This window comes from Anolis carolinensis, chromosome 5 (assembly GCF_035594765.1).
Source record: "Anolis carolinensis isolate JA03-04 chromosome 5, rAnoCar3.1.pri, whole genome shotgun sequence".
Classification (NCBI taxonomy): Eukaryota; Metazoa; Chordata; class Lepidosauria; order Squamata; family Dactyloidae; genus Anolis; species Anolis carolinensis.
The window spans coordinates 9,653,704-9,679,117 of NC_085845.1; the positions used below are offsets into that span (position 1 = coordinate 9,653,704).

General features: G+C 39.9%; 1 protein-coding gene across 8 annotated transcripts in view; it reads left to right on the forward strand.

Moving 5' to 3' along the window:
* The window catches only part of ctnna2 (catenin alpha 2), a 701,347-nt gene that overhangs the window by 506,133 nt on the left and 169,800 nt on the right, over positions 1-25,414 (forward strand). For all 8 annotated transcript variants that reach the window (XM_062981834.1, XM_062981832.1, XM_062981833.1 and 5 more), the window contains one exon: positions 25,165-25,317. In XM_062981834.1, coding sequence (XP_062837904.1) covers positions 25,165-25,317 — 153 coding nt within the window. The remainder of the gene's footprint in view (positions 1-25,164; positions 25,318-25,414) is intronic.

A 25,414-nucleotide genomic window follows, 5' to 3' on the forward strand; every position in this document is an offset into this window, starting at 1 on the left:
GCGAAACAGTTGGGACTGAGAGCAGAACCTCTTCAGATGATCTTAAGGTTCTAGTAGGTTCATAAAGGGATATGCATTTGGACAGGTAAGTTGGACCAGAACCATTTAGGGCTTTATAGGAGAAGACCAACACTTTAAATTGGGCTCAGTAGCATATTGGCAGCCAATGAAGCTGACACAACAGCGGATAACAGCTCAAGTTATAAGTCTGACCACTGCCTGTTGGACTATTTGGAGCTTCTGGGCCATCTTCAAAGGCAACCCCACGTAGAGCACATTGCAATAATCTAAGCGGGATGTAACAAGAACGTGGACCACTGTGGCCAAGTCTGATTTCCCAAGGTACGGGCGCAAGTAGCGCACAACCTTTAGTTGTGCAAATGCTCTCCTGGTCACTGCCAAGACCTGGGATTCCAGGCTCAGAGATCAGGAGAACACCCAAGCTGTGAACCTGTGTCTTCAGGGGGATATTTTGGGTTATATGGCTGTGGAGAAGGCCCCTAAGCAAATATGGCGTGTGTTGGGACCAAAGGGTCACTCTCCTCTCCTTCAGAGAAAGAAAATATAGCAGAAGAGTTACTATATCCAAACAGGTAGAATTTGTAGGAAGACCTTAGCCAGGCTGTGTTTACTATAAAGCAGTCTATTTGTAAAGATTTGTGTATTGTGTTATGTTGCCCCAGCGTGGGTGTCAAAATGGCTTATAATAAAAATTAATTAAGCAAAACATGCAATGCCTCATTTTAAAAAAAGACCTTGCAGCACAAATGATATGTACAATGAGCAGAACAGCAATTTGGTTTGAGTTCTCTGTTTAGAAATTGAAAGCCCCAAATATTGATCAGAATAACATTAAACTTTTTCCATTTTATTGGTCATATTCTTTTAAAAAAACAGTCGTGAATACTTTGCCAAGATAGCTTATTGGCAATTAAATAAAAGTGTTTGGCTTGATTCTCATGTTCATTCTGAAATGTTCTGCCAACTCACATCCTTGCTTTCCCACTTTGAGACACAGACTGGTTGAAATGATGGAATTGTTTCACTTGTTTCTAAATATGGTAGTTTTCTCAAACTAATTTGTGAGTTACTTGTATCAGTCAAGTTAGCTAATGTTTACAATTCCATTCTTGTAGGAAGTGTCATAGCTGGCTTGCAAGGTAGGATATGTGGAACAATTTCAATCTAAATACAAGTTAGGATATGGAACAATTTCAGCCTGGTCAGTTTCCAGTCTGGGGCCACATCTAACCTACCTTCTCTTGTGATGTGATACTAGTTTGATCAATGGGCATGTAGATCAGCGGTGGCACAATGGGTTAAACCCTTGTGCGAATTGAACTGCTGACCTGAAGGTTGGCGGTTCGAATCTGCAAGATGGGGTGAGCTCCTGTCTGTCAGCTCTAGCTTTCTATATGGGGACATAAGAGGAGCCCCCCACAGGATGGTAACACATCCAGGCATCCCCTGGGCAACGTCTTTGTAGATGGCTGATTCTTGCAGTATATTCTCAATTTGCTTCTAAAAAAATGCTATGTGGATGAAATGGCACATGAGTTAAGAAAATGTCAGTCCCTTTCTGCATCAATGTTTCCCATTTTAAATTGGATGCTTTGAAGGCCTCCAGCAATTTCCTGGAGGATCAGTCTTGCTAATATTCAAGTGCCTGGTCTAACAATTTATTGCATTGATGTGTAGTATGTTATTACACTGGTCCAAGAGAGTCTTCCAGTATTGCCGCCTTGGAATTGGGTATGGTTAGAGAATCATAGACTCCTAGAATTGGAAGAGATCTCGTGGGCCATCCAGTCCAACCCCCTGCCAAGAAGCAGGAAATCACATTCAAAGCACCCCCAACAGAAGGCACACTTTATAATAATAATTATTATTATTATTATTATTATTATTATTATTATTATTATTATTATTTTATTTATACCCCACTACCATCTCCCTGCGGGGACTCGGGGAGGCTCACATTGTTACAAAAGTAACAACACAAATACATTAGCACAATATACAAAGGTTAAAACACAATAAGGTAATAAAACAAAAGTTAATACAACAGTAATAATATCAAACAACCACCAATACAATTCAGTCAAACTTCATAGATGGGGGGACTGCAGCAGCAATATAAAGATAGAATCATTGGATTAAAATACCCAGATAAGAGGGACCTAGTAAAATTCAGAATAGAATTATAATGAGGCTTTACTGAAGTTTGGGGACAGTTACATGCTTAGTACCCTCTAGGGCAGGGGTCCCCAAACTAAGGCCCGGGGGCCGGATGCGGCCCTCCAAGGTCATTTACCTGGCCCCCGCCCTCAGTTTTATAATATAATATATTGTATACACATATAATATTGATAATAATATTATACTGTAACACAATATAACACTAATAATAATACCATACAATAGTATTAATTATATATTATATATTACTAATAATATTACAGTATAGTGGTATAGTTCAATATAGCAATATATAATGCTAATAGTGTGCTATGCTAATAATATAACATATTGTATGTACATATAATTTGTAAGCCACTCTGAGTCCCTTTTGGGGTGAGAATGGTGTGATACAAATGTAGTAAATAAACATAGCAAATAAATAAATAAATTTTAGACTTAGGCTCGCCCAAAGTCTGAAATGACTTGAAGGCACACAACAATCCTAATTAACTTGACTATCTCATTGGCCATAAGCAGGCCAACACTTCCCATTGAAATCCTGATAAATGTATGTTGGTTAAAAAGGGTTTTTATTTTTAAATATTGTATTGCTTTTTCATTGTTATTTCATTGTTCTTGTTGTTGTTTTTGCACTACAAATAAGACATGTGTAGTGTACATCGGAATTTGCTTGTATTTTTTTTTCAAATGATAATTTGGCCCCTCAACAGTTTGAAGGATTGTGGACTGGCCCTCTGCATAAAAGGTTTGGGGACCCCTGCTCTAGGGTTTTCCCAGGTACTTCCACATTCACCTTCTGCTTTTCCAGTTGTGATTTAAGTTGAGGCAAGCACCTATAAATTGCTATGAGTTCCATTTTATGTTTCCATAATCTTATAAGATTCTGATCCAGAACAATTTACTTTCAAAAAGGTGTTGTTTTTCTAAAACCAAGAGCCCTTCCACACAGCTGAATAAAATTTGAACTAGAATATATGGCAGTGTGGACTCTGATAACCTAGTGCAAAGTAGATATTGTGGAATTTTCTGTCTTGACATTCATGGCTTTGTGAAAGGGCCCCAAGAATGGAATTCCAGGCACTTTTTACTTCTTTTCTTCTTAGCCATTTTGGGCAATGCATCTGCCCTTTTGGGGCAGAGGAATGGTCCCTAAATCACCATAGTTATCCACCCTTCTTTTAGAACATTCAGAAAGTCTGAAATCACTGACAAAACTAAACTTCAGTCCTTTCAAAAGTACTTATTTCTCCCTATTTCCAGTTTCATAGGAGTAATGATTTTCAAGCATTCCTCGGCATGTTGAACATTTACACCCTCATGCATCCTTTCTGAACTTCACTTAATGAAAGAAGTAAAGAATGAGACTAGACTGTGAACAAAGTGTTTAGGAGTAAGCAGGCATGTCGGAGCAGTTGCATATTGTGCTGGGTGTTACTTCTTCAACTGCATGGAAAAGACGGGGAGTTTGAAGTCTGAATGGAAGTCGTGCCAACTGGCAGGATTCTTTGCTCTTCTCATGCAGACAAGCTTGTCAAACAGAACAAAACAAAGGTCTCTTTTATAGAAGGCTGTAGTAGGCACAAACATTCACAGCAGCACGGTATTCCCTGCTGCCAGTTATTTGGTTTTCGTGTTTGTTTGTTTTAATCTCTTTTGGAAAAAGGAAGGAAAATTTCATCGTGCGGGTAATTCCTAACTTGTACCACTTGTCTTGTGGTAGCAGGGTAGACATGATGCAAACTACTGGCTTGTGGGACAACATGAACTATTTTTCTGTCCACCTTGGTGTTGCCTCAAAACACATAATGGTGGCCTAGACATGTCAGAATAAACCATTCAGAAGTTCTGCATCGTGGTAAGGGTACACCCTCATAATCATGAAAATAATTAGTTTAAAATGTTCACTTTCTTCAATACAATTGAAGTGACTTCTTGCTAAATCACAGCTCTGGTGTAATTCTGTGATGTCTTAATTGCTGCAAATGAATTAATTAAGAATAAATGATTATTTGTATACAATTACTTCTGCTTTCCATGCTTCTGACTTTGCAGTGATGGTGGTTCTTTAGATATTATTATGGCAGAAGAGGACACAAATGGAACTGGAATAAAGCAGGGGTAGAATTATTTGGCCCTCCAGATGTTGATGTACTGCATCTTTCTGGCCCTAACCAGCTTAGATAATGATTAAAAATGCTGGGATTTACAGTTCAGCAACAACCCTGGACTGCAGGATCTACCACCCATTGCATTCCCACCACAATCACTACTAGCCCACTTCTTCAGATCCTAACCATGGAAGAAGCAAAAATTTAGCTAAGAATCAAAACCTCAGGGTGGTGAAAGGAAATCAAAATTATTGTCTGATTCCCCTTCATCTACATTGCCTTATGTCAAAGATTTGAGGATGGTAATTTGGTATCTTCTCTTTTTTCTATGCTTCAAGAAAATCATGACCGTGAATTTAATCTTTTTTTCTCCCTTAGGGAAAAAAAAGATATTATTCCTTTGCACCAGGCCCCTGTCCTTTATATCTGGCTTTATGGAACCACTAACAACAAGCTCTTTCCCTCCATCTGCCAATCTCCTCAGTGACCTTTATGAAATTAATTATATCTTATCTGGTTCCTAGCAAAGTGATATTATGAAACAAACGATGAATTGCCATCAGAAAGATGGGATCTGTCTCCTGTATAGTAGTTTCAGTGTTGAGGCTGAGGATCACAAGCACATGCAGTAATGAGTTCTTGGGGCTATATTGTCAATATCTGTTTTGTTCAAATTTAATCAGAAACACATGCAGCAGTGCATGACTTTTATTTCTAAGGACTGTTACCTAGGAAGGGTAAGAACTAACACATACGTCCAAGTGATGATTCCAACATTTGGGCCAGTCGAATCAATGGGAACCTGGCAAACTAGCATTTGTGCAAGAGCCATTGATTCAGTGGATCTCCTCTGCTTGGAACTGAGAGCTGAATTGAATCCAAAGTAATTGCTTGTATTTCATGGAAAATAACACATAGCACTTCTATTAGATTTTTTTGTGAACTTTGTTGACCAACTTCAGGCAAGAGATTTAAAGATACACAAAACAGAAAGGAACCTTCAGGGGCCTTTTCGCACTATAATAATAATAATAATAATAATAATAATAATAATAATAATAATAATAATAATAAATTTATTTATATACCTCCCTATCTCCCAGATGGGACTCATAAAAGCAACACAAACATTACATAAGAACATAATACACATTATTAAACAAAGTAAAATAATACAATTATAACAATAAATCACACTTACATGACCAGATCAAGGGAACGGGAACCATAAACCCAATATATTAAAATGTATCATTTTAGGCTAGGGAAATCTTGTGCAATATATTCAGGCTCGGAAAAAAGGCTACCCATTTTTAACGCTATGATCCTACTTTTACAGTCATTATTACATCCTAAGGAATCATGGAATAAGCACTGTGTGGAGAGACATATTGAACTCTAGTCCACTACACCAAACTCACCCAACTATAAACCACAGGATCTCATAGGGTGGAGCTAGGATTCTTAAAAATAGGATCATCTATATATATAAAAGGGTGATAGAATCGCGGCACCGAGCAAAACAACAAAAGTAAAGGCCCCCCAACCTCGAAATTTGACAACACAACCCATCATCCACGCCTTAAGGTTGAAACAACACAAAATCACTTCACGCACCTCCACATGGACAGAACCCACAACACACCATCAGGAGCCGTGCCGGGAGGGAGGGAAAGAAAAGTCTCAAGAGGAAAGGCAGGCAATGGGAAAAAGCTGTCCCCTGGGTCCTAGCGCCCGCCCATCATCCGAATCATTTACAGTAGAATCATAGAATCATAGAATAGTAGAGTTGGAAGAGACCACATGGGCCATCCAGTCCAACCCCCTGCTAAGAAGCAGGAAATCGCATTCAAAGCACCCCCGACAGATGGCCATCCAGCCTCTGCTTAAAAGCCTCCAAAGAAGGAGCCTCCACCACGGCCCCGGGGAGAGAGTTCCACTGTCGAACAGCTCTCACAGTGAGGAAGTTCTTCCTGATGTTCAAGTGGAATCTCCTTTCCTGTAGTTTGAAGCCATTGTTCCATGTCCTAGTCTGCAGGGCAGCAGAAAACAAGCTTGCTCCCTCCTCCCTTTGACTTCCCTTCACGTATTTGTACATGGCTATCATGTCTCCTCTCAGCCTTCTCTTCTGCAGGCTAAACATGCCCAGCTCTTTAAGCCGCTCCTCATAGGGCTTGTTCTCCAGACCCTTAGTCATTTTAGTCGCCCTCCTCTGGACGCTTTCCAGCTTGTCAACATCTCCCTTCAACTGTGGTGCCCAAAATTGGACACAGTATTCCAGGTTTGGTCTGGCCAAGGCAGAATAGAGGGGGAGCATAACTTCCCTGGATCTAGACGCTATTCCCCTATTGATGCAGGCCAGAATCCCATTGGCTTTTTTAGCAGCCGCATCACATTGTTGGCTCATGTTTAACTTGTTGTCCACGAGGACTCCAAGGTCTTTTTCGCACACACTGCTGTCAAGCCAGGCGTCCCCCATTCTGTATCTTTGATTTCCATTTTTTCTGCCGAAGTGAAGTATCTTGCATTTGTCCCTGTTGAACTTCATTTTGTTAGTTTCGGCCCATCTCTCTAGTCTGTCAAGATCGTTTTGAATTCTGCTCCTGTCTTCTGGAGTGTTAGCTATCCCTCCCAGTTTTGTGTTGTCTGCAAACTTGATGATCGTGCCTTCTAACCCTTCGTCTAAGTCGTTAATAAATCTGTTGAACAGAACCGGGCCCAGGACGGAGCCCTGCGGCACTCCACTTGTCACTTCTTTCCATGATGAAGACGACGCATTGGTGAGCACCCTTTGGGTTCGTTCGCTTAGCCAATTACAGATCCACCTAACCGTAGTTTTGTCTAGCCCACATTTTACTAGTTTGTTTGCCAGAAGGTCGTGGGGGACTTTGTCGAAGGCCTTACTGAAATCCAGGTACGCTACATCCACGGCATTCCCTGTATCGACCCAACTCGTAACTCTATCGAAAAAAGAGATCAGATTAGTCTGGCATGACTTGTTTTTGGTAAATCCGTGTTGACTATTAGCAATGACCGCATTTGTTTCTAAGTGTTCGCATACCACTTCCTTAATGATCTTTTCCAGAATTTTGCCTGGTATTGATGTGAGGCTGACTGGACGGTAATTGTTTGGGTCGTTCTTTTTTCCCTTCTTGAAGATAGGGACCACATTCGCCCTCCTCCAATCTGCTGGGACTTCTCCCGTTCTCCAAGAACTCTCGAAGATAATTGCCAGTGGTTCTGAAATAACTTCTGCTAGTTCCTTCAGTACTCTTGGATGTAGCTGGTCTGGCCCTGGGGACTTGAATTCGTTTAGAGTGGCCAGGTGTTCCTGGACAACTTGTTTCCCTATTTGGGGTTGGATTTCCCCCAATCCTTCGTCCATTCCATGTTGCTGAGGTTGAAGATGGCTTTCTTTTTGTGAGAAGACCGAGGCAAAGAAGGCATTAAGTAGTTCTGCCTTTTCCCTGTCCCCTGTCGCCATCACCCCATCTTCTCCTTGAATGGCCCTATCGCCTCCTTTTTCTTCCTTTTTCTACCAACGTAGAGTCTCACTTCTCCAACCCTCGCTTATCCAAGCTTCTGGATTATCCAAGCCATTTTTGTAGTCAATGATGGCCATCCACCCACTATATAATAATAATGATGATAATACAGATAATAATCATGATGATAACAGCAACAATAATAATAATCATCATCATAGAACTATACCATCCAATAATTTGGAGACACCCCTAACGGCCATCCACCCCAACCCTTTCTACTATGCACCAAGACACAATCTAACCATTCACAACACTTGGACAACGTATGCATACTATACAATACTACACAGCGACAAAGACCCCCTCTACTCTCACCACTTTCACATTACACAAACAACCAAATACTGTACATACTAAACATAAAGACAACCATACAACAAACATTCAATACCACCACTAACTCAAATTTCTCACCAACACCACCAGACAACGCCACAGCAACGCGTGGCCGGGCACAGCTAGTAGTGTTATAATTGTGTTGTGTGAAATGTCCCCACCTTGCCATCTGCAGTTTGCTATTCAGGTTCTCTCACCATGAAGCCACCCTTATTTTAGATTTCTTATCACACAAAAGTATCTGAGTCCATACATTATTTGAGAAGAAAGGGAGCTGTTACCATAGTTTGCAGTGCTACTTGGGGCCCTTTCACACAGCCATATAACCCAGAATATCAAGGCAGAAAATCCCACAATATCTGCTTTAAACTGGGTTATCTGAGTCCACACTACCATATTCCAGTTCAAGGCATATAATGTGGGATTTTATTCATCTGTGTGGAAGGGGCCCAAGTCTATCTGATGTGGGGAAATGATGTGTATTTTCCTCATGTCAGAGACTGATACTACATTTATGCCCATTGTCTATAGTTAGTGCTTTATTTCTTGGAAATGCACCATGGACCAACAAACAGTGGCTCAGCAACCATCACTAGTCAAGGGACCACTATTTTGAAGAGCACTGGCTTATACCTTCCTTCATTCTGTCTGGGGTTGGCTGAAGAGTATTTTGCTGGTGAAGGAAAAGCATTCAAAAATACCCTGTACTTCATAGATTATAGCAAACTCTTTGATTGTATAGATAACAAAAAACTAAGAAATGGGTGTTCCACAACATTTTATTGTTATGATGTATAACCTGTACTGAGGACAAGAAGTTACCACCAGGACACAATACGGAGAAGCAAAATTAATTCCAGTTGGCAGGGGGGTCAGGCAAGGCTGCATTTTATCACCCCATCTGTTTAGTTTGCATACCAAACATATCATACATACACCAGGAGTAGATGCGGAGAAAGGAGTCGTAAAAATTGAGGGATGGAGCATCAACAATTTAAGATGTGCAGATGAGCCTACTTGAATAGTGTGGTTGAGGATAGGGTGACTTGGTGGTCTCTCATTCATGGGGTCACCATAAATTTGAAGTCTTTTTAATGGCAATTAACAACAACAACAACAACCAAACAGCTGACGAACTAATATCAATGTTCTTAGAAGTACACAAGAGGGAAGCAAGCAGTGATAATGTTTCCCTGTGAAGAAATGAAAGAACTTCAGCTAATAAAAAAATAGTGTCAGTGTTAGGCTATTGTGATGTCTCCTGGGCCTTGTAGTCCCGTTCCTAGTACTATTGTGACAGACGAGGAGGAAAACATGGGTTTTCCACCGGTTCAGCTTGAATCGGAGCCTCTCCACCTGGAGGATGTTTGTCCTCAGGAAGTTAACCAAACAAGCCTTGGGCAGAATTCTCCCCCGTTTTCCCGAAAGGACAATTATAATAGAGATAGAGGAGTCAGGGAGGCTAATCGCCGGAGTCTCAGAATCGCTGCCAAACAACTAGCTGATTAGGTCTGCTTCCCTTGGGAAATTCTAAGGAGTCATGCATCTGGACAGAGTTGGGTTTCGCTTCTTGTTCTCCAGGGAAAGTGTTCTGTTGGCGGGAAAACAAGACCCTATATAGGGGTTTTGCCGCAAGGGGAACCTTGCGGAGTCAATTGTTCAGCTTGAGGAGAGAGATCGTGTGTGGACTTCGTAACCCCAGTTCCTTGTTTCCCGGATCAAGTTTCCAGCCTTGCCTTGTTTCACGGACTTCCTTGGACTTTATTCATGCTTCGTGTTTGCCTCATTCAAGTCTTTGATCTAGCCGAGAATCAAGTTTATTTTCCAGCCTTGTTGTCAAGCTACATTGGACTTTAAAGACTCTGTCATTTCCCCACACTTTGCTTGGCAAAGTGTGTGTTTCGGTCAAGTGGATTAAAACTTTGAACTCTAATATCTTATATTGGACAATACATTTCTGGACTATATTTGACCTCATCTGAAAGGTCTGCTTCTGAACTATATTCTTCACTTGTTTTTATTGACTTTATATATTTCTATAATAAAGATATTAGATAGATTCTGGCCTCTGTGTAAGGTTATTGGTGCTCTGCAGCCTGGGTCCTGACAGCTATCTATTCTAAGAACACTTTGATAAAAAAATTTTTAAAAAAAGTTACCTTGAATCAAGTTTCTTCTTGGCAGTGACCTATTTATCAGCCGTAAGTTGATAGGATGCCAAGCAGCAGTCATCTCATAGCTGAACATATTACCCATTTCAGCTGCCTCATATTGCAAGAGATGAGGAATATGTTGTCCTTCAAGACAATGTACTATGTGATGGTGATCTAACCTCATCTTACAGTGATAGAGTCTTTTTTCAGATGGTGATAGCATTTAAAAAATGAAGTTGACTGTGTGCAACCAAAAGTGCCAAGAGCACAAATTGAATCACAACCATTTTTGACTGTTATAATTGCCCCTAATGTAATTACAGTTGGCCATGCACTTCCGCAGGGATTAAGGGTCTAGGACCCCAAGCAATATGGAACTACCACACATGTTTTCTTGCATCTTGTGATTTTTTAGTAGGAAGTCAAGCTGCTGGGCTTTGGATTCGCCAACGTATGCATGCATATTTTGTTCTATCTCAAGGTTCTGACAGCTGTAACAAACCAAACTGTGGTCATTTCAACTCCAGTAAAGTTGCCAGATACATGAATGTGCTGATTTTATGGGGTCTCACCATATGCTCTATCCTATCAATGTTAATTCAGTAATCATAAAATGGAACACAGTTTTTCCGTCAATGTTGATACCAAATGACCTGTATTCTTGTTGGCTGTGTATAAGGATGGGAATTTCAGGTTTATTTTTCTGTTATGCACTCTTTTCTGTGCAAAAAGGGCTGTCTCTGTTTTGCTGATTACAAAAAACAATTCCATAGCAGTTGAGCATTTTTTCAGTATCAAAACCTCCTCCCTTGTCCAAGAGAAGGAAAGTTATATGCTTCCTTTGTCTACAATTCCAGTAGTAGAATGTATGCTGAATTCCAGTATGTTAAATATTAAAATCGCAAACAGTAGTATAGTTATCCTCACACAGCAGTTCTTCCATCATGCATTGAACAACAAGCTGAATATTATCCTTTGTGTGGTCAAATGGAATTTTCAGCCATTGAACATACCCTGTTTTGTATAAGTCATGGGTGACTCTGTTCATGCATCTGTCAGATTTCAGCTTTATCGTTTTTCCTTGGTGATGTTTTTTGCAATTTTATCATAGTCCAAATTGCTTCAGAGCAAAAAGGAGATGTAATATCAGTGCTACTGATTTCCTCTTTCAGATTTTCCTTAATATTTGTAAAGTCCCGCTGTGGGGTTCTTTTTAATTTACTCTACATATCTTTACCATGGACACTTACATTTTGGTTAGATCAAAGGAAAAACCCATAATGCTAGGGAAAATAGGAATTGGTATATAAAAAAAGGAAGATTGCATTCTACTTGGACTGAGCGAATGTGTTGTAGTGGCTTGAGTTTGGACTATAGCTCTTGAGATCAGTGTTCAAATCCCTGCTCAGTCTTGCAAACCTACTTGGTGATCTTTGCAAGTAACGCTCTCTCAACCTTGAAAGAAGGTAAATGCAATCTCCCTCCTAACAAATCTTGCTAAGAAAACCCCATGTTGGATTCAGTTAATGACTTGGAGGCACACAACAGAAAGGACTCAAGTCGCAGCTGTAAGTTTTCAGGGAGATGGGCCAAAACTAACAAAATGAAGTTCAACAGGGACAAATGCAAGATACTTCACTTCGGCAGAAAAAATGGAAATCAAAGATACAGAATGGGGGACGCCTGGCTTGACAGCAGTGTGTGCGAAAAAGACCTTGGAGTCCTCGTGGACAACAAGTTAAACATGAGCCAACAATGTGATGCGGCTGCTAAAAAAGCCAATGGGATTCTGGCCTGCATCAATAGGGGAATAGCGTCTAGATCCAGGGAAGTTATGCTCCCCCTCTATTCTGCCTTGGTCAGATCACACCTGGAATACTGTGTCCAATTTTGGGCACCACAGTTGAAGGGAGATGTTGAGAAGCTGGAAAGCGTCCAGAGGAGGGCGACTAAAATGATTAAGGGTCTGGAGAACAAGCCCTATGAGGAGCGGCTTAAAGAGCTGGGCATGTTTAGCCTGCAGAAGAGAAGGCTGAGAGGAGACATGATAGCCATGTACAAATACGTGAAGGGAAGTCATAGGGAGGAGGGAGCAAGCTTGTTTTCTGCTGCCCTGCAGACTAGGACACAGAACAATGGCTTCAAACTACAGGAAAGGAGATTCCACCTGAACATCAGGAAGAACTTCCTCACTGTGAGGGCTGTTCGACAGTGGAACTCTCTCCCCGGGGCCGTGGTGGAGGCTCCTTCTTTGGAGGCTTTTAAGCAGAGGCTGGATGGCCATCTGTCGGGGGTGCTTTGAATGCGATTTCCTGCTTCTTAGCAGGGGGTTGGACTGGATGGCCCATGTGGTCTCTTCCAACTCTACTATTCTATGATTCTATGATTCTAGGGCTGTTGATGGCAGACGTCTTAGAGGTTTCTCCTTCACAGAGTCACCATACATTGAAGCCATTTTATGGAAATAAACAATTGTTTATATAAATAATAAAACCTATATTAAAATAAACAGTTCTGTCACTCTATGTGTAGTTTCTCCCACCACACTCCCCATTCTAATTTTGTGACATGACCATAAGAAACAACAGTAGAAGACAATACCAAGTGGCTGTCACATTTCCTAATAATGAAATGTGAAGTATAACATATCACAAGTGGTTTATGGCTTCAGGATGGCATGGACTTGAAGTGTGGAGTCCAGTGATGAGATAACAATCCCAGGGAATATGTGGTGAAAACAAGTAGTAGGAGTGTTCATTGATGTAGTCAATAAAGATCATCCAATCTGTGATGAGACTTATTCTTTAATAGTCCTCTTTGGATATAGATATAGATATATATATATACACATACACATACATACATTAGTAGTTTCCTTTTTGAAATCTCTATTAAATCCATCTTGAGTGTGATAATAAAGTGAATTTATTAATGAACCAACAAATGAGTGGCTTGATATGAGGAGTCCAGCATACAGAAACTCTGGCTAGATATGCATGCATCAATTTTATGAATTCTGCAACTTAAAATGAGAACAGAATGCTATGTGAGACAAATCCGCAGAACAGTCCTGAGGCAAAACAGGAGATACATAATTGCCCTTCGGAAGGTTCTCCAAATTAGCCTTATATTTCCCTTTAGTTTGAGATGCATGCCACCTGAAATAATCAATTCAAATCTCTTTGTTTTTCCTTAAGGGGTCTACAGGTGTCCCATCCACTCCTGGATTCTTTAATTCAGTCCAGGAATGCCATAAATAAATTGCACCTCTTTTTCAGCATCCAAAGCTTGCCATATTATTTGTACCCCCACACATCCATACTTCATAGTAGTTGCTTTATTCTACAAGCACACACACAGAGACACACAGCTACTGACCATCACAAAGGATATGATTTGAAGGTGCCATTTCAGTCCTCGGGTGTGATTAGAGTTGTAGTTGAAAGGCTAGCTTCTGTTCGTGCCAATCAATATTTGATTGCGCCCACACAATGGCAACAAATGTTAAGGTTGTCAATGACTCTTGAGATTCCCTGAGGTAAGTGGGGAAACGTTGAATGCAAAGCTTTTTGCCGCAATTGCCAAAAAAGATTTCTGAAGGAATGGTTCAGTAAACTGTGGCTACCAGTGAGCTTTGTTGTGTGCCAGACACCACTTGATAAAAGTTTAGCAATCAGGAAGAGCTATCAGTCTCCCGCTGTGGCATTACCGTCTCGTGTCAGTGATAGGCCATTTAATTCTTTTCATGACTACATAGTGAGCTGCCATCTCGCTCATTCTCTCTCTTTCACTCTTTTTTCCTCCCCCGTTTCACAAATACGTTCAAGGAAAAATAAGTATGCAACAATTAAGTGTCATTCTAGAGAATAGATTATCCTTTCTGTTCGAATTTGTGGCCAAGGAATAAACAAGTATTTGGCAAAAAGAGAGACCCTCCTCTTGCGTAGCCAATTACCCATCTCTATGGTCCAAGGAGAATAAATGTTTCTGAACCTTGCTCTTCTACTATGATGTGCTTGCCATTGCAATCAAATGTGTGGATGAATGGAGTGATAGACAGATATGTAAATAGAGATTAATTTATACAAAAATGTGAGAGGATGGCTGGTAGGCTCAACTGTCTGCTAGATCACTTTGGCCCTTAAAAAATTAATGCTGAAGATAATGTGTGTGTAATTTGTCATTACCTTCTATGACCTCTGCTCTCACAAGCCAGATTTTTATTATTTCTTTTTTAAAGTATTTAGTTTTTTGAAGATTGGAACATGCCAAAATCAATACTGCATGTCATTTGCACTTAATAATAGTGATAGTAATAATAGTGGTAGTAATAATTCTCAGCATTTATATAAGAGTATGTCAAGTATTTACTTACATTCACTCCTTACTTACTTAGATGGTCCCTCGTAGCCTGAGGATGATGGTCCTCCACGTGTAGTGTCTTGGTGGTGGATGCCTAGGTGGCTGTGGAGACCTATTCTTGACACGCATGTTCTTCCGCAGTGAGGACATTAGTTTCCAGGTGGAAGGTGGTCCCGGTCAGGGTTGGCTTGATGGGCCTTCCTCTTGGCACGTTTCTCCCTTAAGCCCTCCATTTGTGCCTCTTCAAACTCCGCAGCACTGCTGGTCACAGCTGACCTCCAATTAGAGCACTCAAGGGCCGGGGCTTCCCAGTTCTCAGTGTCTATGCCACAGTATTTAAGGTTGGCTTCAAGCCCATCTTTAAATCTCCTTTCCTGTCCATTACGTTTCCCGTTCTTGAGTTTGGAGTATAGCAACTGCTTTGGGGGACAGTGATTGAGAATTCGAACAACTTACATTCACTCCAACATCCTTTCAACAATCATGTAAGGTTTATCTATTATTATCCCCATATGATAAGGCAGGAAAAGTGTAAGGGACTCATGCTTAGCAAACAATGGCTTGCACATATCTGGCTCAAAAGTCCATGACTCCTGTGAGATTTAAATTAAAAGTACCCTATCTTACAACTTCCACGATTGTCTACAAAACAATAAAATAGGATAGGACACCAAATGCACTCTTCTGACATGTTCTAACACTGTATCGAGCTGATGTGGGTTCTACTTCCAATATTATTTGAAGAAATGGTCTCCAAAAAAGCACATTTGTAGTTGATCTAAGATCATAGTAGAAACAATAGTGCCAAGGGACATGATTCTAAATATTGCAATGCTTTGGGTTGGGGTCATCGTCTGTATGAATTTCAAGAGTTAAATGTTAATCTTTTGCAGCAGAAACAATAATTATTGATGCTACCGGCTTCTGGAAGCAATATTCTTCCAACTTCAAACCCTTTCCTCCCACCCATGAGACCTGAAATTCTGGATGCCATCTCGTGCATCTGATAGATGAAAATTCATGCTACCGCTAATGTGTGGGACTGTATCTTAAAACTTTTGTGGGAGTCTCTAAAGGATTCGAGAGAAGGAACAGGTGCTTGGTGGGAAGATGGAAGCTATATATGTCTCACAACCACACTAGTATGAAATTAGGCTGTAGTCTAATATAGCTCTTGCCAAAATAAGTGTAAGATGCCTCCTGTCTCCTTGTCCTGTTCTTCTTTTTAAAGATGAACACTTCTAATTTTATGAAAGAGTCACAAGTAGAGCCAGTTACAGTTTCAGGGTGAGGGTGTGATAGAATTGGATGAGCTTTCCAACAGTTATTTACTTTGATGAATGGCCTTAATTGGATAAAATAGACTGGTTCTGCTGAGCTAATACCTTTGAATATCTTGTCTGCGACAATTAATATTCCCTTGTCATGCATCCGTTCAAGCTATTAGAAGAACGCCTTATGTTCACACTCCTGTCACATTTAACAAATGATTTTGTCAAGCCATTCCTTATAGGCTATTGTTGATGGATAGCTAAATTTTTGGTATCCCATTGCATATGTAAAAGCTGTTAACTATACCTTCAATGTGCGTGCAAGGACATTCCAAAAAGTCAATTTAAAAATAAATTACAATGCTTATTTGCCTGAAAACTTTTTAAATAATCTTCTGATGAAGATTGGGTTGATCTTGCTGGGATAAGTAAAAGGAAAATGGACTTACATGATTTGTAAATAAATGGTAGGAAGTGAAGCTGAAGAATTCTAGCGACATGCAAGAAATATGCCCAAAAGGTCAATTAACTTGTGTATTTAACTGGGGCTCTCTCTACACTGTAGAATTAATGCAGTTTGGCATGGATTTAGTTGCCATGGCTCAATGCTGTGGAATCCAGGGATTTTTAGTTTGGTGAAGAATGAGCAGTCTTCTGCAAAAAAGGTGAAAGACCTTGTAAAACTTCAACTCAAAAAACTGTAAGATTGAGCTAAGGCAGTTTAGTGCAGTGTCACTGTCAACTACATTGATTCTACAGTGTAAAGTGTCATTGACTACTGGTCCAATTCTGTGCACAGTTTTAGCGCTATAGATCAAGACTCTGGCCTACCCAAAAGAACATATCTCCAATGTGAGATTCCTGCACTTAAAAATCTTCAAGGAAAAGCTTCTTCTCCATCAAGCTTTCATCATTGTCATTGTTTAGGACAGAGGTTCCCAACCTGTGGTCCTCCGGGTGTCTTGGACTTCAGCTCCCACAATTACTAACGACTGGTAAACTGGCTGGGATTTATGGGAGTAGAAGTCCAAAACACCTGGAGGACCAAAGGTTGGGAACCACTGGTTTAGGAGGATGAGGAGGAGAGGCTCCCAGGTTGTGGAATTCCCTTCTCCAAGTGCTTTGGGTTGCACCCCTTTATTTTCTCTTCCCACCAGCAAAGATCTTCTTATTGAATTAGATTATTGTCTTTATGATTCATGGGGCAGAATGTACTTCCAATAAGGTTGTGCTTTTAGCCTTTTTATTAATTTTTAAATGTGTTTTAAACTGTGTTTGCTTTGTGCTTAAAGATTATAGTGTAATGCGATCAAAATAATTACACAATATCAAGGTACAGTTGATATTATCTCAAGACATAAGAGCAAGTCACTTGCCTGTAACTGCTGTTCTTTAAGTACTTACCTGTGAATTCAGTCATATGGGCTACTTGGAAATGTGCAGTGCATGTCTTGAAAATTATAAAACCAAGACATTTTTTAAGCAAAAAGCCCTGCCTACCTCTTTGTGTGCATGGCTATCGTGATTTTTACTTATTCTCTCAGTTCCAAGTCTGTCATAGTAGAAAAGCAAAAGATCTGCAGCCCGATTTTTGACTGGGGCTGGATAAAGGATTCACACAACTTCCAGTGCTTGTTGACCATTGATTTCAGGTCCCAGTCACATTTTCAAGAATTAGAGAGGCAGTGTGTGTAGTGGTTTGAGTGCTGGATTATTTATTTATTTATTTACAGCATTTATATTCCGCCCTTCTAGGCAATGTATCGTCAAAGGTTTTCATGGCCAGAATCACTTAGTTGCTGTGAGTTTTCTGGGCTGTATGGCCATGTTTCAGAAGCATTCTCTCCTAACATTTTGCCCACATCTGTGGCGGGCATCCTCAGAGGTTGTGAGGTATATTGGAAACTAAGCAAAGATTATATATCTGTGGAAGGTCCAGGGTGGGAGAAAGAACTTTTGTCTGTTGGAGGACCTTCCACAGATATATAAACCGTCCTTGCTCAGATTTTCCAATATACCTCACAACCTCTGAGGATGCCTGCCATAGATGTGGGAGAAACATCAGGAGTGTCAGGACCCAGGCTGCAGAGCACCAATAACCATACGCAGAGGCCAGAATCTATCTAATATCTTTATTAAAGAAATATATAAAGTCAATAAAAACAAGTGTAGGATATAGTTCAGAAGTAGACCTTTCAGGAAAGGTCAAATATAGTCCAGGAAAACAATGTCCAATATATGATATTAAAGTCCAAAGTTATAATCCACTTTACCGAAACACACACTATTTGGCAAGCAATAGTGTGGGGAACTGTCCATAGTCTTTGAGGCTTAAGGTAAATCCGAAGGGAAGGAAAACAAGGCTGAAATCCGAGAAGCAGGGTCCGTGGTTTAAAACGCAAGGCAAGGCAAGACTTGAGACTTGGCAAGGTCCAACTAGAAACAAGGCATTCGTGGAACAGGAACTGAGTCCATAGGAATCCGTGGAACAAGGCAGGGCTGGGAACTTGATTCAGGAGCTGGGAACTGGAGTACGAAGTCTACACACGATCTCACTCCACGAGCTGACGAATTGACTCCGCAAGGAATCCTTTGTGGCCAACATCTATATAGGATCTTGTTTTCCCGCCAAAGCACACTTTCTCTGGGGAACAAGAACCGAAACCTATACTGTCCAGATGCAGGACTCCTTAAACTTTCCCAAGGGAAACAGACTTAATCTTCTAATTGTCTGGCAGCTATCCTGGCGCTTCGGCGAGTCGCCGCCCTAGCGTGTCTATCTTGATTATAATAAAGGCGGAGAGAAAATGGGGGAGATTTCGGCTCAAGGCTTGTTTGGCTGTCTTCTTGTGGGCAAACATCCTGCAGCTGCAAGGGCTCCAAATCTGGCAGAAACGGTGGGAAACCCAAATTTTCCTCTTCATCTGTCACAACAGTACTAGGAACGGGACTACATGGCCCATGAGACATCACAAGGAGATAATTTATTTACAGCATTTATATTCCGCCCTTCTCACCCCGAAGGGGACTCAGGGCGGATCACATTACACATATAGGCAAACATTCAATGCCTTTTAACATAGAACAAAGACAAGACAAACATAGGCTCCGAGCGGGCCTCGAACTCATGACCTCCTGGTCAGAGTGATTCATTGCAGCTGGTTTCAGCTGGCTTTCTCTCCAGCCTGTGCCACAGCCCGGGCCTACAGCTCTGGAAAACATCCAGAGGGTTCACATCCCCACTCAGCCATGGAAATCCATTAGCTGACCTTGGAGCACTTGCCCTCTCAGAGCCTCAGAAGTAAGCACAGACAACTCTACTCTGAACAAATCTTGCCAAGAAACCCCCATGATATGTTTGCCTTAGAGTCGCCATAAGTCACTTCAGATCTGAGTCTTGATGGTTCCTCCACCTACACAGAGGTCTAGGCTCTGCAGCTGCTATTTGTTTGAATGAATACCTCCATTTCAATGCCTGCATAATCCTAATTCTTAGAATGATATTACCTCAAAGAAGCATTGGAACAGAGACATCTACATGTAGATAAGCCATATGGATTCACTGATTCATGTAAAGACCACATCTGTGTGAAGCAGCTTAGCTGTACCCAAGGTACAGCATAATTTCTGCTTAGCAACGAGGGAACAGTTATAGAATTAATGCATTTCTCAGTGTGCTTGCGCTAACCAAGATCATTTATCTGAAGAGTAAGTGCCCAGAACTGTCCCAAAAATTAGCAATTCTACTTATTGGGAAGAAGAGTGTTTCTCAATGAGTGTCTATGTAGAACTGCAGTTAACATTTTTAAAAAAATCATAATTTGAGAAATGAAAATATTGAGAAATGGAAACTCTGAGAAAGTCATATGATAAAACCCAAGACCTCCTGTGTGGTCTCCTGGCAAGATCATGGTTATATTGATTTCAGGATTAATCTATTTGTCCTCTGAAACCCAGCGCCTGTGACTTTGTGAAAGTTGCTGGGCTCATTAAAAGACTGTGGCCATAGGAACATCAATCCTTGACGGAAAACACTTTAAGAGATTGGAGCCTTTGTCTTCTATCATGTTTGTGTGTATTCTACTTATATTTTATTGTAATCTATATACTGTAAAGGGGAAAAAATAATGTAAAAACTAAATAGAGGAAGGATGGTGAGTTGTTTATTATTTGAATACCCTGTTTATATCCCTCCTGACTACATTACACAGAAACTGTCCACATTTCAGTTAAGTGAAGGATTGTATTCTATCAAAAATGGCAAGTCTGCAAAAAATGAACTAAGTGGTTAAATAGAAAAGAAAAGAAAGCCAGCCAAAATATTACTTTAAAACAATAGCACAATCTTTTCCTCTGTCACTCTTGAAACCACATATTAGTGTCAAATTTCGCCTGGTTTTCTAAGGTGACCAGAAAGATGACGGAAACTATGAATAATTCATTGTTGGGATAGCAATAGTTTTCTGATCATGTAACAGTCATGGCTTCACATATTTCCATAATGTTTGGGGGTATAATTGTTATTAAAAATGAAAAACGGTGCACTCAGAGTCAGTGGGCTTGGAGCAATCTAGCCTGAGGGTGTAACAAGAAATTAGTCTAGTTAAGTCATATAGTTTTTGGTCAGATTGGAAGTCAGTTAAGGTAATCCTCCACAGAAAGCCTAGAGAGTCAGGGTACACAGCTTTAACTGATAACTTTTCTGATGTTAACTACAGTATATGTTGGATATGGGGAAAGCATGAATTGATTCTGTTCCTTTTAGGGTGCCTTTTACATGGTTGAAGCATTGCAGTTTGAAATGATTTTATCTGCCTTGGGTCAATACTATGGTATCATGGGATTTGTCAGGAGCCGCCGGTGGTGCAGTGGGTTAAACCCTTCTTCCGGCAGGACTGATGACATGAAGGTTGGGTTGCTGACCTGAAGGTTGCCGGTTCAAATCCAACCTGGGGAGAGCACGGATGAGTTTCCTCTATCAGCTCCAGCTCCATGCGGGGACATGAGAGAAGCCTCCCACAAGGATGGTAAAAACATCAAAACATCTGTGCGTACCCTGGGCAACGTTCTTGCAGACAGCCAATTCTCTTACACCAGAAGCGACTTGCAGTCACTCCTGTTACAAAAAAAGGGAGTTGTCATTTTCAAGCTCTGCCCAAGATTGTTGGTGCCTCACTAAACTGTAATTTTCAGGATTCCATAGCATTGATCCATAGCAGTTAAAGTGGTGTCAAACTGAATTAATTCTGCAGTGCAGATGTATCCTTAGAAGGAAAATCGCTGATGATTTTCTTCAAATGCAGACCTGAAATGGAAAGACTTGCAAACTTATCCCATATTTCCTTTTGTGCTTTCCAGTCGCTACAGCTTATTCAGGTTCCTTTTCCAATTCTCTTAGAATAATAAGCAATGGAAGATAAACTAAGGGATCATCTCCCTCCATTAAGTATTATTCATTTGTACTTATCCTTGTTTCTGCTTTTCCTCTCCTTCCTCCTCTCACTGCAATAGTTAAGATGAAAAGGCTATGATACATTTTCTGTTTTTATGTTAAAAGTCAGATATGCTAATAGTTATAAAAATGTGCAGCCATTGGGTCAACAAAGACCAGACATTACATACATTTTGTTGTTGTTTTTGTTGTTGGTTTCCATCCTATCTACTCAGATAACAATAAGAATACATCTGGTATAGATAAAAATGAATAAAGACAAGTACAGTAGAGTCTCACTTATCCAAGCTTCACTTATCCAAGATTCTGTATTATCCAAGGCAGTCTGCCTTTTAGTAGTCATTGTTTTTATAGTAAATGTTGCAATGATTTGGTGATAAATTCGTATGTATTGAACTGCTTTTTCTGTCAATTTCTTGTAAAACATAATGTTTTGGTGCTTAATTTAAATATCGGAAATAAATATTAAAAATAAACAATTTGTAAAATCATAATGTAATTTTATGTTTAATAGGCTTTTTTCTTAATCCCTCCTTATTATCCAAGATTTTCGCTTATCCAATGTTCTGCCGGCCTGTTTATCTTGGATAAGTAAGACTCTACTGTATGTAAAGACATATTATTTAAAAATATCATTAAACAACAAACTATTGCTATAGTTGTTAGTTTTGGATTACAGCATTAGCCAATTGGAAGATCCTTTCTCAGCAGCTAGTAAAGTAATGGAAGCCCACTGAAATTTATTTATTTATTTGCAGTATTTATATTACGCCCTTCTCACCCCAAGGGGACTCAGGGCGGATCACATTACACATATAAGGCAAACATTCAATGCCTTAACATAGAACAGAGACAAAGACAAACACAGGCTCCGAGCTGGCCTTGAACTCATGACCTCTTGGTCAGAGTGATTTGTTGCAGCTGGCAGCTGGCTGCTCACCAGCCTGTGCCACAGCCTGGCCTAAGGATCTTTGTTTAATATCAAGAACAAAGAGAGGAAAAGTGAAACCTTAGCCACCCTTGGAAGGAACTCCCATGACCCGCAAGCAACCACTTTTATGCCCCACCAGCTGTACCTACAAAGTGGATAGTATCACAAAGAAGTGCAGTGTTCAGGTAGGCTCACATATAAATCTATTACTTCAGGATAAGTCTACACTGGCCACTAAATTCATGGCCAGTCCAGACCAGAAATAATCTGGACTGGTTCTAGAGTTGAAGATACGTACCTAGCTAACTCAACCATGGGACAACATTGACATCTGCATGGTCCTGCTAGGCCAAGACTGCATTTGCTCTCCTAGGCTATCACATTATTTTTTACACAGCTGCAGGACGCAGAGCTCTGTACTCATCCCTGAGCATTGGGAGCATTCTCTTCTGATGCTCATGTAGTCAAGAAGAAGGAGAGGGAACAAGAATTTATTAAAGACTGTATGGTTAAATGGGCTGACAATATAGGAAAACCAATAAAAATGGAAGAATGGGAGAAAACTTGGAATTACAGATTAAAACTTACTTATTCGGTGGACCTAAAAGAAAATTGGTTAAAAACTTTTTATAGATGGTAACTGATCCCCCCAAAACTAGCAAAATATTATAAAACATCATCCAATAAAAGCTGGAAATGCAGTGAAAAAGAAGGGACTTATTTCCACTGCTGGTGGTCATGTGAAAGGGCAAGAGTATTCTGGAAAGAAATCCATCTGAGAATACAAAAAAATATATCAATAAAGATCACTTTTGACTCTAAAACTATTATCCTATGTTATCTGATATGGAAACAGATAAAAATAAAGAAATTTTGTTTAATTATTTAGTAACTGCCGCGAGAATGACAAATGCGAAAGAATGGAGAGGAAAAAACACACCAGAATTGAAATCATGGTTCCAAAAAATACTGGAAATTATGAATATGGATAAACTAACATATTTATTATCAAATACTCAAGGCAAACCAAAAAAAAACAAGTAGGTTGGGAATTAGTTAAAAAATACTTAAAAGAAGAAAAATGTAAATTGATAATATAATAGCTCATCAGACAGGGGCAGAGTAGCCAACAAACCGTCTCAATATAAGTCTTTTTTATTTCCTTTTTTAGGACAGAAAGGACATGATGGAAGAAAATAGATAAGAAAAGAGATAAAAGAGCACAGTAGATTAATATACGAATCAACACACAATAGATGGAAGTCTATTTTATGTATTTTTGTTGTATGTATGTAATCACGATTTAGGTCTTCGGCTGTTTGGTTTTTGTTGTTTTTGTTTTCTCTCTCTCTCTCTCTCTCTTTTCTCCTCTTTTTTTTAACACTCTTTTTTATTTATTTATTACAACATTTATATCCCGCCCTTCTCACCCAACAGGGGATATTTCTTCTGTCTTTGTTTTGTATTGTTTTGTCACATTCACGTCTACGTTACAAACCAGATGTTACTGTTTTTGATGTTTCACCCATTAAGGATTGTTGTAACTTATTTTCTTGTATAAATCGCTCAATAAATTTTACTTTTAAAAAAAGTAGGAGGAGAGGGACAATCTCACCTCCTTCTTGGCCGTAACTCTGTTGTTCTCAGAATGGACACCTTGCACAGAACTCTGTCTGGCAGCAAAATGGGCACAATTCATCCCCCTTTCCCTCCACTAATGAGTGCAGGGAAAAGCTAATAATAATAATAATAATAATCATCATCATCATCATCTTTATTTTTATGTCCCGCCCCATCTTCTCGAAGGAACAAGCCCAAAACAACAACACAACATATTTGACAAAAACTTAAAACATTCCAATGACACACAAAATAAAATAATGGACAATACATTAAAATCCAAGCAGATCAAATCAGAGTAATTAAAAGCAAACCAGCGGGGACAGGTTTCATAAAGTGCTGTATCATGGAAATAAGTAACAGTGATAAAGTGCCATACACCTTTGAAACAGAAGAAGTATTCTAATGACAGCTCTATTGAGCCTATTCATTCAAACGCGCTCTGGAACAACCATGTTTTCAATGGCACTGATGTCCCATGTGAATAGCAGGGTGTTCTGATTCAGATCTGGTCTAGTTGTCAACTGATCTGAAGCAAACTCTGGAATATCCCCCAAATGTTGCTGAAATAGGTCACAGCCTGCAAAACTTCATATACTCACCAGAAGTAACTGAATCTTGTAGGGACAGCCAGCAATCAATTTAGGGCGAGTCCTGGTTTTCCTCCCCATGTTGACTCACTCTCAGGCTGTCCAGATCCATCCATCCATATAATGTTCAAGCCAATGCATGTACTGTCTGATGTTCCTGAATGTTTTAAGTTGTGTTTGAGAGGCAGATTATATTTTTTACTAATAGAAATTGGCATTCACTAAGTGTTGCATGCTCTGTATTTCATTTACACATTTTATTTTACTTTCCTCTTCCTAACTACCCTGAGCATTTTTGGACTAGTCAGATAGTTTTGTATGAATTCAGTGAATGAGTTATTCAAATAATTTTTCAGGCTGAGAAAGTTTGTTTCTCATACTGGTACAGATTACTCAATCAAACCATAGATTTTTATGGTTTATTACATTCTTACGAAGGGTATGAATGAAGGTCTTCCAAGCCTGTCCTTCCAATAGGTTGCTAAGATTTGGTGTATGCATTTAGGATGACAAATGTCAGATCAATGTTGTCTGCACAGAGTATAGATAAATGTTCAGTCACTTATTGCTCTCTGCTTTCTTTTATCACAGCTCCGGAAAGCGGTGATGGATCATATATCTGATTCTTTCCTTGAAACCAATGTTCCATTACTGGTTCTCATTGAAGCAGCCAAGAGTGGTAATGAGAAAGAAGTGAAGGAATATGCTCAAGTGTTCCGCGAACATGCCAACAAGCTGGTGGAGGTAAGTTCTGTAGACTTCAGTCCTGTACATGCTAAAAGTATACATCCTTGTTGGGTTTGTTCTTGGGAGGAAGCATAAAGAGTTTCAAAATCTGGGT